General features: G+C 50.4%; 1 protein-coding gene and 1 pseudogene across 2 annotated transcripts; one reads left to right on the top strand and one right to left on the bottom strand.

The window, feature by feature from the left end:
• Window positions 1-1,873: 1,873 nt before the first annotated feature.
• Window positions 1,874-9,745, bottom strand: LOC131275769 (uncharacterized). 2 transcript variants are annotated; one of them, XM_058286931.1, is made up of 6 exons: window positions 6,685-9,745; window positions 6,249-6,359; window positions 4,107-4,249; window positions 3,435-3,494; window positions 2,511-2,632; window positions 1,874-2,232 (listed from the first exon to the last, which is right to left on the bottom strand). In XM_058286931.1, the coding sequence occupies exons 1-6, from the start codon at window positions 6,841-6,843 to the stop codon at window positions 1,904-1,906; spliced, it is 924 nt and encodes a 307-aa protein (XP_058142914.1). In that variant the 5' UTR covers window positions 6,844-9,745; the 3' UTR covers window positions 1,874-1,903. The 2 variants fall into 2 exon arrangements, with proteins under 2 accessions (XP_058142914.1, XP_071067750.1); XM_071211649.1 differs by lacking the exon at window positions 3,435-3,494.
• Window positions 9,746-9,800: 55 nt separating this feature from the next.
• On the top strand, window positions 9,801-10,541 carry LOC131275770 (peroxisomal membrane protein 11A pseudogene; annotated as a pseudogene).
• Window positions 10,542-13,895: the final 3,354 nt, after the last annotated feature.

Genomic DNA, 13,895 nt, shown 5'->3' with positions numbered 1-13,895 from the left:
AAGCCTAATCATTATTAATTCAAGTGAAAGTGAAACAACGGAGTCCAGTATAATATAATATGCCCAGAGGAAAAGACCGGTTCACAAATATAATGAAATATCTATTTTTGGAATTCATGAACAATACTAAACTGCTACACACCCCAAACTTTGCATTCCTTGACCCCACAAGGAACACGAAATGCCCGGCTCATCAGCAGGTTTGTGGTTAGAGTCCATTGAAATGGACCAGGCAGACCTAGCACATCCGGATGTATCTAGGAGGGACCAGGATCTGGGATTCCTTCCTACCTAGAGCAGTTTGCAGCAGATGGTCCCTGACCAGGTGTTTTCCTGGAGTTGCTGCAGCTTTTCCTGTTCCGCCAACCACCCACCACCTCTGGGTGCCGGCAGGTAGCTTAGGGCCAGAAGGCAAGGAGCAGGGAACCCCTGGCCCCCTCCCACTCACCCCCACCACCCTCCCACATTCCAGCTGGTATAACAGGGGAAGAGACGGCCACGGCAAGAGGCAATCCCCATGGCTTGTGTGGAGTGCAGAGGCAATTCTTGTTGTCAGAGAGCCCTGCCTGGTCCACTGCTTTTCCCCGTTTTGTAGATGAGCAGTAATCTCAGCCCTCAAGTCCCCCCAGCTTTGGGCAATAGAATCCAGCTCAAGGGTGGGACTCAGAATCACTGCTCGGAGCCAAGTGCTCCATCTTCATCCCTTACTATAGAGTTCAAGCCCCTAAAACTTTAAACACCTCTAGAAACGAATGGTCAAGTAAAATAAAATATAGGTTGGGAACTCTTAAAAGAAATGAAGATAAAATAAATATTCCAAGCAATGTAGGGAGAAATTTTTTAGCAAGAACAGAGAAAATGTATCTTTGAGCTTCCTTTCAGTCTAGGCCAAAGTGAAAGTGTGCAGGACACGTAACTTATCTAATTAAATGAAGAATAAAAATCATTTGTAGAGAAAAATATATTTTGATGAAACTGAATATGAGGAGGAAGATGTCTTAAAGTGTCAAGAGGAGGTGAGGATATACTCAATTAGAATTCTAGAAGCTCTCATAAGGCCATGGTTTCACCTTGCCCAGGCATGGGAATCCCAGTTTCCTTTTGAGTCCTGAGCAATTCCCTATATCCTTCCATACTCCTCTTACAGCCTCCCTCCAGGATCCTTTTCTCTGATGATCATGCCCAGTGAATGCCTTGAAATACAGGGTATTCTCCTCTGTCATTCTCAGAATTTCCAAGACCTCTCCCTACCTGTCCCTCCATTTTCATGGATGACAAGTGCCCCACATGGTGGGTGGATCATGTGGACAATTTCCAGTAGGCCACAAGGCTGCCCTTCTCCATGCGTTCGGTTCTAACCATATCCTGTAGAACAAGCCAAAAGCATCTCCTGGATAGAAGTGGCCAGAACTCGAGAAGGTATGTGGGGCTGAGACACTGGCAGGGGCAGAAGAACAGAGGGTCAAGGCACAAAATGGGTGACTCAGACTTCAGATCCCTGCTCTGCTGTGAGTCCTGTTCTGGGTTCTGTCCTTGCTGCCTGATGTTTCGGGGGGGGCAATTTGGGCAAGTCCCTTAACATGCCTGAGCTGCGCCGCACCCGTATGTCAAAAGTGGGTAACGTTCCCCTGGTCAAGCCTGACTCTGGGCCAGGAGCTGAGATTGTCCACCTGCTCATGCCAGAGCCCAGGAAACAGTGACACAGCAGCAGTGTATCCGTGGCTCCCGTGGTCTGAAGGATGTAAGAAAGGAGTGTGGCTGCCAGGTAGGGAGGGGTTCATGTTTGGCGTAAAGAGACTTTCTCAAAGACAGTGACGGATGTTGGAACAGCAGTAAATCTGCCTAAGACACTGATGAACACACTACAAAGGAGTAATGATAACAAATATTTAATATTTATAACTTAAACTAGGAAATAAAAATATCCATAAAATAAATACACAATCAAAAAAGTTAACAGAAAAACCCCGGAGGCGGTCTCGAGGGAAGGAAGAGAAGCCTCCTGTCCTTCCTTGGGCCCACACTGCGGAAGTGGAGCTTCAGCCTCCTGTGCTGCCTGGGCAGGTGCGACCTCCTCAGGTGACCATTCTGTGCCGGGTGACGATGGAGCCGGTGCGGGCACTGAGCCCAGCCTCACATGTGGCCCTGCGGTTTTTCCTTCAAACATCTCAAGAGTGGAATGAGCAGGAGGGAGAGCTGGCCAGGCTGTGGCCGCTGGACCTGACCTTGGAGCTGGAAGAGAAGCAGTGTTCAGCATCATGACTGCCATGCCGGGTGCCGAATGGCACAAACTGTCCCCAAGCCTTTCAGAGGGAAAGGCCCCAACCCCCAGAGGAAACTCTCCCTTACAGAGGACGACTAGGTGACTCTTCTGAGGTTCTTCTTTCCCCTCAGCAGCCCTGAAGCCTCCCGCCCAGGTGCCCCCCAGGTCCTCAGTCACCCTCACAAGCAATGACCCTGATACACAGTCTCAAGCTGCACGTGTGAAATTTGGGCCTGGCACTGCCCACCTGATCCCACGATGTTCACGTCTATTCTGCAAACCACAGCGCTGAGGATGGTAGAGACCGCGATGGGAAAGGTGTCTGCTGTGCAGCGTTCCAGCCAGGCGCCCCGGAAGCAGGAGATTTCACTGCAGAGATAATGGTGGGCAGCAGATCAGAAGTCGGGCCTTTTTCAACACTGTCCCTTTCAAAAGCACTCCTGTGTGGGTGGACAGCTCCTGTGACAGTCCCTGCCTGCCCTCTTGTCCCCACCCCACAGCCCATTCCTCCCTCATTGTCCTTTCAGTGCATGAATGTTAAGAGAGAGGGGACTTGAGAAAAGATTAAACCACTGGGTGTTCGTGCCCCATCATCTTCACAAGTCTCTCCTTCTTCAGGGGTCCTTGACACGTATCTGCCTCTCTCCCTACATGAACCACAGGAATCTCGGTTCCAGCTGGGTAGCGATGGCCTGCGTCTCCTCTGCTGAGTGGGCTGAGCATTCACGAGTAGGCGTTCCCTAAAGACTGGTGGCTTGTGGACCTTCTACGGAGACTTCCCAGGGCCCTCACTGCCCCTCAAGCTGAGGCTCATGCAAGTGCGGGTGCGTCGTTCCCTGTGTGCGTGTGAGGCTCTCACCCCCTACACTGTCCTCCTGGAGGCACGGGCACAGCCGAGCCACCCCTGCCTGTAGGGGAGTATCCTTGACTGATGACGCAGCCCAATGGGGAACAGGTTGCTCCCCACGTCTCCTGTCCTGGACCAGGTATCCTGGGTTAATTCAGGAATGGGGCAAGTTGAACCATGACGGGGTGAGGCAGGGAAGGTGGGAAGCATTAGATATGGGGGCCTAGTGACCTGAAGTGCCACTCCCACCACTACCCACACCCCACCGTTCTCATTCCAATGAAGACTGAGGAACCTTTTCTTTGTAACCTAGTGTCCACTCACATTTTTACTTGTGTCAGGCCTCTTCTATTCCCATCCACGACACGGATGTTTCTTTCACACCTACGGGGTGACATGAGGATGTCATTTCCTCTGAACCCTTCCTGCTCATGAGGTCTAGAGTCACTGTCTGATTTTCTGAGTGGAATGGAAGCCCGATAGCCAGAGATTTTTCTTCTTTATTCCTGCAACTAGGCTAAATACAGAATAGACCTGCACACAAAGACACCTGGGTATATTTTGTTGAGTCCCACCAGCACCTTCCTAGAAGTCAGAGTGGGCATGGAGCACTCCTCCCAGCCCGCTGCAAAATCTGCTCTGACTAGACTTCAGATCTTGACAGTGGATGACATCTCCAACATCTTGACAGAAAGAACATAGGACAGTTCACAGACAAAGTGTCTGTGAGGGCCGAGTCCTGTGCTTCCTATGAGGGAGGAAAAGTGAGAAGTTGTCTCCAAATCTCCAGTCCTCCAGCAGCACATTGCACTGGGTAGCACCGTGTCAGCACTTCTCATGGCATATCTCGTTTATTCCACACAATAACCCTGTTAGCTCTGTCCTCTCAAGCCCTCGTCTCCCAATGAGCCACTTGAGGCTGAGGGCGTTGAAGTGACACCCTAAGAAACATGCTAAAGTCTGGTGGAGTAGGGCCTGGTGGGGCAGGGTGCTCACCTGGTGACAGACAAGGCCTGCGGCCTGCAGGGGAAACGTCCAAATTTCCCCAGAAGCTGGCCACGCTCCTCCTGCCTTCTCTCCCTGGGCAACATCAGTTCTGGGCTGGTCTCCTCCATGGTCTCTGGAGGCTCATTTTCCCACTGGTATGTAGGCGTCATGGACAAAATAGGAACACGCAGTCAGAGTTTCTCTGTCTATCAGGAGGGTTGGGGATGGAGGTCAGATAAGGAAACCTCAAGATCTCAGGGAGTCCCACCCTGGGTGCGTGCATTCGATTACGAAGCAGGAAGCCTTCTCTTCTTCCTTTTGCTTTTAGAGAGTTTTTTTCTATGATCTGTTTATTTTTTTTTTAATGTTACATTAAAAAAATATAAGAGGTTCTCCTATAACCCCTACCCCCCTTAACCCACTCTTCCCATGTAAACAACCTCTTTCATCATTGTGGCACAGCCATTGCATTTGATGGATACATTTTTTTTCTTTTATTTTTAAAAAAATATTACATTCAAAAAATATGAGGTCTCATTCAACCCCACCGCCCCCACCCCACCGCTCCCCCCACAGCAACACTCTATCCCATCATCATGACACATCCATTGCACCTGGTAAGTACATTTCTGAGCATCGCTGCACCCCATAGTCAATGGTCCACATCATAGCCCACACTCTCCCATGTTCCATCCAGTGGGCCCTGGGGGGATCTACAATGTCCCATAGTTGTCCGTGAAGCACCACCCAGGACAACTCCACGTCCCAAAAACGCCTCCCCATCTCATCTCTTCCTCCCATTCCCCGTACCCAGAAGCCACGATGGCCACCCTTCCCACACCAATGCCACATTTTCTCTGTGGACATTGGATTGGTTGTGTCCATTGCACATCTATGTCAAGTGGGGACTTAGATTCCACATGGATACTGGATGCACTCTTCCTGCTTTCAGTTGGATACATTTTTGAGCACTGCTGCACCACGTGGATCAGTTTACATTGTGGTTTACACTCTCCGCCAGTCCGTTCAATGGGTTATGGAAGGATATATAATGTCCAGCATCTATCCCTGCAGTATCACATGTGACTACTCCAAGTCCCAAAAAACCTCCCATATCACATCTTCTTTCCTCTCCCTGCCCTTAGCAACTACCAGCTCATTCTATGGTGATCCCTCATTCTGCATATGGGTAAACACCTAGAAATTTCTGAATGGGAAAAAAAGACCCTGGCTTGACCAAGGATAAGAGCTGATGCCGCAGTGAAGAGAAATTCTAAATGGCCTTGAAATGTTCATGGTAGATCCCCTTTTCACTGGAGAAATTGCACATACGACTTCATATCCCAGACAAGAGTTTCAAACCTTGTCACACACAAGGTTGTCAGATGGCAGGGAAGCAGCCTGGATTTTGGTCTTTAACTCCTTCAAGTATTCTGGCCCCAGCCATTTAAACTTTATATATGTGTAACCTTCGCCCAGGCTGTCCCATTCCCAGGAGTCTATTCTGGGTGAGCTGGAAACATTAGGATATTCAGGGATGTTCCCTTCAATCCTGTTGAAATGGCAAGAGGAAGGATTCCCACCAAGGCCCGAGGGAGGAAGAGGCTGACCCCTGTCCCTGTCCTATCCTATGAAGTGACGCAGCCCTGTCACCTGACCTGGAGGGTACTAGTGGTGAGCTCTGTGAGACGGCAGGATGCTGAGAAACATGCATCACAGTCTCATCCCCCTCACCCTTTCTATGTAAAAACAACCCAGGAAACCTGATGATGAGTAAGGACAGAGATGGTGCGGAGGCACAATCTAGCTGACCTCAGGTGGGACTCCTGGCATTGGGAAGCACCTGAGGGCAGGTAGAGTAAACAAACAAACACATAACAAAAGCAAAGACCACCATGAAAGAACGTGAAGGGGAGTCATGACAAAGTCTCTTTTCTGCTATTCTGTCAAACACTGCGCCTGGTCAGGGCTGGGGCTGGGTGGTGGGCGTCGTGGCTGGGGCTGGGGCCTGGACGCCTCTGCTGGGACTGAGCACCAACAGCAGGAGTTCCCAGGAGGGCACCTGGTGTGCAGCTCAGGCAGCTTCTGTGTCCTGGAGCCCCCGTGACTGCCTAGAGCCTTGGGTGTGGGGACTGTCTGCTCCCATCTCACCTCCAGCCTGCTCTGGTCGATGTTGGTGGCATGATGCCCAGACTCCCAGGTCTGGGGCGAGAGGTCGATGACCTCCAGGTCCTTTTCTGTTCTGGTCTCGTGGGTAGAAACCTGCAAAGACAGGTCTGTCAACCAGGCCTGGAGGCAGCAGGGCCCAGCGTTACAGTCAATGGCAAGGGACAGCTCCATGGGTCAGGATCAACATTTGGGCAGAGGGATGCCAACCTACGTCCCCCATCATGCCCTGGTTGCCGTGGCCTGGAAGTGAACATGACAAGCCACCTGGCCTCCTCCCCCCAACCCCCTGCTTCTGCCAGGGACGTCCTCACTCATGATCCTCCCCTGCACACACCAGGCCAGAGTGGACGATCTGAGGCTGCCCAGGCAGGCCACAGGCTAGGCCTGGCCTCATCTCCTGTCCAGCCCCACGGCTTACCTCATGGCTCCTCCTAGGAAACGGCCACAGCCGGCGAGGCTGCGGGGTGAGCCGTCGATACTGTGGGGTGAGCCAACGCCGACAGCATCTGAGAAGCCTCTCACGACAGGGACTCCTGGCGCGGGAGTCTCGGGAAGCTCGGAGGCAGCAAGAGAACATCTTCCTCCCTCGAGTTTCTCTGCCCGAGTGAGCAGCTAGCGGCTGTCTCTAGAATGTGGGTGCCTGGTTACCAGGTTCCAAGTTCTGCTGGGCTCCAGCTTCAAGGAGGTGAGGTCACTTCCTGTGTCCCCTTCCCTGGGCCCCTTTCCTGGATAACAGCTCCTCAAGGGCCTCTGTGGGCTGCTGACTGCTCGCCATCCTCTCCCATGTCCTTTCCCAAGTGTGCTCAATGTCACCAGCACAGCATCCAGGCTGCACTGCGGAGGCCTGGGGCCATCAGGAACCATCTGAGGGGAAGGAGCTGGGCTCACACCCACTCCTCCTGCCAGTTCTGTGACCCTGGATAAGTCAGCGTGACCCTCAGGGTCCCCTGGTCTCCCCTCCTCCACAAGAAGCCCAAGCTAGCTCCTCTTTCCCAGGGAAGGCCGCAGGTGAAGGGGAGCTGATGCCAAGAACCCCGAGGGCTGGTGTCACGTGCAGCCACTTCCAGAAGGGAGACAAGGGAGATGCACAAGAAGGGGGGGAAGCAGCCTGGGTCATAACTCAGATCAGGGCAGAGTTCAGGGTTTATGATCATGGAAAGTCAGTTATTACTTTGTCCTCGTTTCTAAGTCCACAGCAGGAGAGTTTTGAAATTCAGTGAATATCAGAATTTGGCACCACTTGGGTATAAAATCCTCCAAAGTTTCTCATTCTATATTGTATCCTATCGATCGCTCCCATAAAATTTGTCTTTCCCAAGATCCCGGACTTGTGGTCTGGTGCCGTTTCCTGCTTTGTGCACCCCAGGTCCACACAGCCCCGACCCTTCAAGCCTGTATCTGCTTAGAAGGACCCCAGCGTGTGGAAAGTATTTTCCAGGGTCTCAGGGCACTGCACTTCATTGATGGAGAACCACAGCCAAGCATAGTTCTTGGGATCCCCTACTCTAAGTATTCCAATTTATAGACGAGGAAACTGAGGCTTCTTCTCCAATAGCCCCTCTAACAGGCAGGTTTCTCTAGGGAAACAATCAACAGGAGCTGTCTGTCAATAGTAAGAGATTTTATAAGAGTCTTTTAACTGACTGGGGGATACACATGTCGAGGTTCCACAGGCAGGTTGCAGACCAGGGGGTTCTCATGAAAGTCCAATGAAGGTCCTTGAGGAATTTCCTGGGGACACTGGCTGTCCAAAGATGAGCTGGGAAATTCTCTCTGAATGCTGAAATCACTTCCCCTTTTAAGGCATTCAACCAGCAGTAAAAGCTTCACTCACTGCTGACAGCAATCCCCCTGATTGATGTTGATGTAATCAGCTATCTGTGCAGTAAAGTCACTCATGACTGAAGGCCATAGATGTCCCTGTAGTACAATTAACACAGTGCTCATTTGACCAAACAACTGGGCACAATCACCTGGCTGAGTGCATACATTAGCCTAACCATCACAGCCTCCATCCACACAGAGGCTCATCCTAGTTCCAGGTGCCCAGGGTGGGGCAGGCAGGACACCAGCTGTCCTCTTCTGGTTGTCCTGGAGCTGACCAGGCCCAGCAGATCCCTGGGAATATCAGGCATCTCCCTACCCATCAACCTGGCATCTCTGCCGCCCTGTGCTGTGGGCAGTGGGCATGTTGTCAGGAGAATGATGGTACTGCCCCATGCAGAGCTGTCTCAACCTCCTACCTCTGTCCCCTTCTCACCTCTCTGATGCCAGCTCCTGCCCTGCCTCCCCCTTCATCGTCCCCACTGGTTACTTCCTGTGTGTGCACGTAGGTATTTGTACTTGTGAATGAAATTTAGGATTTTCAGAAGAAAATCGCTTCACGTGGGCAGGAGCAGGTAGGGGTTCCACAGGATTAGGGACTCTCACTTCCAAAGCAAACCCCACGGGAATGGCTGAGCCCCGCTGAGGCGGCCAGTTGATTCCAAGTCTTCTAGACTATGCCTAATTTTTCTAACTGTGCACAGGCATTTGGGCCTGGACTGGTTTAGGGGTGCTCAAGGAGGACAGTCAGGCTCCCCTGCCTGGGTATGGGTGGGGGTGCTGTGCTAGGGGTACACTGGCACGGGGCTAACCTAACAGGCAAATGCGGAAGGCACTGCACGGGACACATGGGTCATCCTGAAAGCTGGGCACCCACACGGGCCCCACAAGGGACAGAGGACAGTCCATGGAGTGGGCCCCCTTTGCCAGGCACAGTCAGTGCCCAGGGGCTCTGCCCCAACACTTGCCTTGCTCACCCGCACTGTAGGCGCCTGTTCTTTTTCTTCCACTCAGGACTGAACCCATGCCAGTCTATACTCATCTTAATTCCTTTACTTTCATCTGCAATGACTCTATTTCCAAATACTTCCACATTCTGGTAAACCAGCGTTAGGACTTCAGCATATCTTTGTGGGGACAGATTTCAACCCATAACAGCTGATGATATGCAGGAGGAGGGAAGCTTAAATCTTGCCATGTGCTGCCCTTTGAAAATGGGTCCTGAATTAATGCTGATATTTCCAGTTTAGCTGAGTTATGTTTTAACCTTCCTCTAAGATTGGAGTGCTGAGGTCTCTGGCTGTGACGTGCCACATGATGTGATCACACGCCGTCATGTTTAGAGGAAAGACCTAAGGCATTACAGTTGCGATGAACTCCGCTCTGTCACCTCTGCCATCTCCCCCTCCCTCCTGCTGTTGCTGCCCAGGGGCCTCCCTCTCCTTCCTTGCAAACAGCAGGCATTCTCCTATTGAAAGTTGTGACTCATGCTGACGGGAATGCTCTCCCTTCAAATAGGTACTTGTCTCCCTCCTTCCCCACTTTGGAACAAATGCTACCTTCTGAAAATAACTGGGGTGAGAGATAAAAACAACAATTCAAAATGTAATGGAAGAGGGGTCCCGGCCGCTCCCCGGGACAGTGGTGGTTTCCCGGCGCTGTGGTCCCACGACCGAACCCGGTGCAACGCGGGGACATGGCCTGGGCGCCATGGATGCCTTCGTGCGTTTCACCAACCAGACCCAGGGCCGGGACCGACTCTTCAGAGCCACTCAATACACATGCATGTTGCTTAGATATTTGTTAGAGCCTAAAGCTGGCAAAGAGAAGGTGGTAATGAAGCTCAAAAATCTGGAGTCCAGTGTGAGCACTGGCCATAAATGGTTCAGACTAGGCAATGTGGTCCATGCCGTCCAGGCGACTCAGCATAGCTGTCAGGCCACCGACCTGGTATCCTGCTTATGCCTAACACTAGCCAACCTGAACCGTGCGATTTACTTCACCTGTGACACCGTCCTCTGGGTGAGGAGCGTGGGGCTCTCCTCTGGCATCAGGAAAGAGAAATGGCGAATGTGGGCTGCCCGCCACTACTACTATTCTCTCCTGCTGACCCTGGCCAGGGATCTGTATGAAATCTCCCTGCAAATGGAAAAGGTTGTACATGACAGGGCAAAAAGGGAGAAATCACCCTCCCAGAATCCTCTTGGGTACGTGGCTGACGAAGAAACAGACTGGCTTCAGTCCCTTCTCCTTCTCTTATTCCGCCCTCTGAAGACACAGCCTCCCTTGCTCCTCGACACGGTGAAGAACCTCTGTGATGTCCTGAACCCTTCGGATCAGCTGGGGCTCTGTAAGTCCAATCCTGGCATCATCGGACTGGGAGGTCTCGTGTCCTCTATCGCGGGCATCATCACTGTGGCATGTCCTCAGATGAAGCTCAGGACCCGCTAAGGTGCTTTTAGGCTGAGGACTACCACCTGCTTTAAAAGATCACCTCTTAGTGAAATGGACATTGGCATTAATCACAGACCTGTCATACTGTGCTTACGGACTTGTTCACATGAGCATTTAATGACCTGTGACCTGAGCAGAAGTGGGGCCAAGAAGGGGGGAGAAAGAGTGTGAAGATTTCTGTGTATTTTGGGGGGAAATTGGAGGAATTTCTGACTTTCTGAATAGTTTCCCTTCCTTTAATATTTACTGAGCATCTCTTATGCATATAGTAGAAGCTTAGTGTTTGTCAAATGAATAAAAATTGACAGAGACCCAATCAGACTAATAACTAGAGACTTAAAACAGCACACTCAGATCTATTAGAGACTCCCTTTTTTCTCTGATCAGTTATTCCCCTCCTCCTGCACAGAAGTCAGTGGCAGGATGGAGGAGAGCTGGGCTTGCAGCCTCTTCACTTGCACACCTGTCCTTGATCTGTCCAGACGCAGAATCAGAAAAGTACCAGGCACCATCATGTTATAGAGAATGACTGTAAGGGGGGACCTTTATAGCAACCAGGCAAAATCAGAAGCAGACAGAAGGGATTTGAAGTAAACAGAATGTGGATGGCCTAATAAGAAAAGGATAACTGAGGCTGAGAAAGTTGAAATGATTTACATTCAAGACCAGGACCTCATTCCTCTGATTCTCAATCCAGTGTTCCTTCCATGACGTATCAGAGCCCTCTTGCTTGAGTCGAAGTGTAAGACTCCAGAATCCTGTGCTTTTTGCTTCTTACCTTCCGTTGGTCAGTAATTTGCAATCTGGTCTATGAAAATTAAAGCCATATAGATTTACTAGCTAGATTATTTTGTTTAAAATTCTATAATGCTAGATTAGTTTGCATCAAAATTTACACAGTTAAAAATTTCAGGGTCCTCGGAAAGCCTTAGCCCCTCGGGACACGGTCCCTGGCCCGGGCTGCCTGGGGGAGGGCACAGCACTGGGCAGGGAGGAGGTGCTGGTGCTCCCTGAGGCCACTGAGCCTGGAGGGGCAGGGTGGGCAGCCGGGGTGGCTGGGTGAGCGCCTTGGCCGCGGCGTCGCAGTGGCCGTCCCATTAACCCTCCACCCCGTGCACACACACACATTTCATGAATGCGCTGTGAGTAGAGGAGAGCCACAATCTTCTGTGATAAGACTTTCATATTTATAGGATGGTTGGCAGAGGTAGAAAAGAGCAGCAAGGGATCCATGAAGAGGACCATGGAATATTGAGTTAATGCCATTTACTCACGTTCCTACTTCCTGACGTGGGTGCTAGGTTCTCATTTGTGATTTCCGATCCTTTTCATGAAGAGAAGTGGGGTGGAGAAATAGGATGCCTCCACGTAGGGGGCTAACGTCAGGCCTGCCAGGGACACCATCTCACTCACCTGAATGGAAATGAGACAAGAAATGTGCACTAAATAAATTAAATTTCCCATAAATGTGATTGAGATTCTTAAAAGCTAGACTGAGGTTCTTGGTTCTCTATTTTTCAAATTATCCACCAAGACAAGGGATTTGCGAAAGAACATTGTGGGAATTTTAAGAGAAATGAAAGATGCTAGATCAGGGCAAATAAAAAGTTAAAATAACTATTTTTTTTACCTAGTCTAGATTCTCTACTGTAATACAGATTAATTTTGTCTAATAAATTTTTAAACAGAATTGATTCCATGTATCTGTGAATGTGTTCTGAAGAGTTCAAAGAAAGCAATTCACATTAGGGAAATGCAAACCAAAACCACAATGAAAAGATGTACTATGTTGATGATGGGGGGTGGGTATGGAAAGAGTGTGCCAAATGTGCACCATAGACCATGGTTGGGGGTAATAGTCTGATGATATTATCTCATAATCTGTAAAAATATTCCACCACGATATGGTGTGTTGGTGAAGGGGTGTTGTGTGGGAATTCTTCACGTGTGCTTGATTGTTTTCTAGGTTCACAACTTCTATAATAAAAATATATATTTTTAAAAAGTAACAGGGTGGGTTGGGGGAAAAATATACCAAATAGAAGATATGGACTATAGTTAGAAGTAATGTTTTAACACTGTTCTTTCATAATTTGTAACAAATGTTTCACAGCAATGCAAGGTGGTGGTGGTGGGGTGATGTATGGGACCCCTGTATGAGGTTATGCTTGTTTTGTAAGTTCACAATTTTTACTATATACTTATCATTTGTGTATGTTTATATATGAATGATACAATTCAATAAAATTAAAAAACAGAAAAAAAAATGTAATGGAAGAAACTAAGGCACAAAGCAGGCCCCTGCTCTTAGTAGTCATTCACGAGAGGTGGGTATCCAGAAAGGATGCACCCAGGGCCAAGGGGACATGACCCCCCACTGCCCCGGATACTCATGTACCTGTCACCTTTGTCAACTATGCAAATGTAGTCCAGATCACAGCAGGACCCACATGAAACAAAGGCACTTAAGGAGACAGTGGAGAGATACTACTAGGACATTCAGGAAGGCAACTTCAGAAAGTGAAGGTCAGCTCTTAAGGCCAGTGTGCGCCCTGACTGGCAGCCACTCCCACAGAAAACATTCCCTCTGAGAATGTCCCGCCTCTGACTTGTGGCAGATAGGCTTCTGGGTATGTCAGCCATAACCATCCAATATGGGTGATCTGACAGCTGGTGAACAGATGCCCAGCGGGGAGAAGCCATTGCTGGTTTCTGAGTGATTTGTGTCCCCCGCGTAGGGGAGCCCCACGCACAAGGAGTGCGCCCGTAAGGAGAGTCGCCCCGCGCGAAAGAAAGCGCAGCCTGCCCAGGAATGGCGCCGCCCACACGGAGAGCTGACACAGCAAGATGACACAGCAAAACCAGACACAGATTCCGGGTGCTGATGACACAAGCGGGCACTGAAGAACACACAGCGAATGGACGCAGAGAGCAGACAACTGGTGGGGGGGCAGGGAAGGGGAGAGAAATAAATAAAAATAAATATTTCTTAAAAAAAAAAATACACCCGTGGGTTATCTTAGTGCTCTAGAGATCAGAATTGCAAAATGGGCTGGCAGGGCTGCCTTCCCTTTGGAAGTCCTGAAAGAGAATCCACGTGCTGCCCTTTCCATCTTCCAGAGACCGCCCACCTGCCTGGACTCGTGGCCCCTTCCTCATCTTCCAGCGCCGCAGCCCCCCTCGGCGTCCCACCTCCCAGCTCCTCCGCTCACTCTCCTCCTGCTGTCCCTCTCACGCCTCCTGTGGCGAGGACCCACCCGGGTAATCCAGGAGAAGCTCCTTGACTCACCATCTTTAATGTAACCTGCAGACTCCCTTGTGCCAGGCAGGGTGACGGTCCCAGGTCCCAGG

Source organism: Dasypus novemcinctus, chromosome 24, assembly GCF_030445035.2.
Source record: "Dasypus novemcinctus isolate mDasNov1 chromosome 24, mDasNov1.1.hap2, whole genome shotgun sequence".
Taxonomy (NCBI): Eukaryota; Metazoa; Chordata; class Mammalia; order Cingulata; family Dasypodidae; genus Dasypus; species Dasypus novemcinctus.
The sequence above is the reverse complement of the archived record's forward strand: the minus strand, read 5'-3'. Positions and strand labels throughout refer to the sequence as shown.

What these genes read in the sequence shown, in the direction of transcription:
- LOC131275769 (XM_058286931.1), bottom strand. Translation starts at nt 6,843, where the DNA reads ATGTTCTCTTGCTGCCTCCGAGCTTCCCGAGACTCCCGCGCCAGGAGT. An exon ending in TTCCTAGGAGGAGCCATGAG is followed by an intron (nt 6,360 to 6,684) that starts GTAAGCCGTGGG and finishes CTGTCTTTGCAG; the next exon opens with GTTTCTACCCACGAGACCAG. An exon ending in CGTGAACATCGTGGGATCAG is followed by an intron (nt 2,233 to 2,510) that starts GTGGGCAGTGCC and finishes CTTCTCTTCCAG; the next exon opens with CTCCAAGGTCAGGTCCAGCG.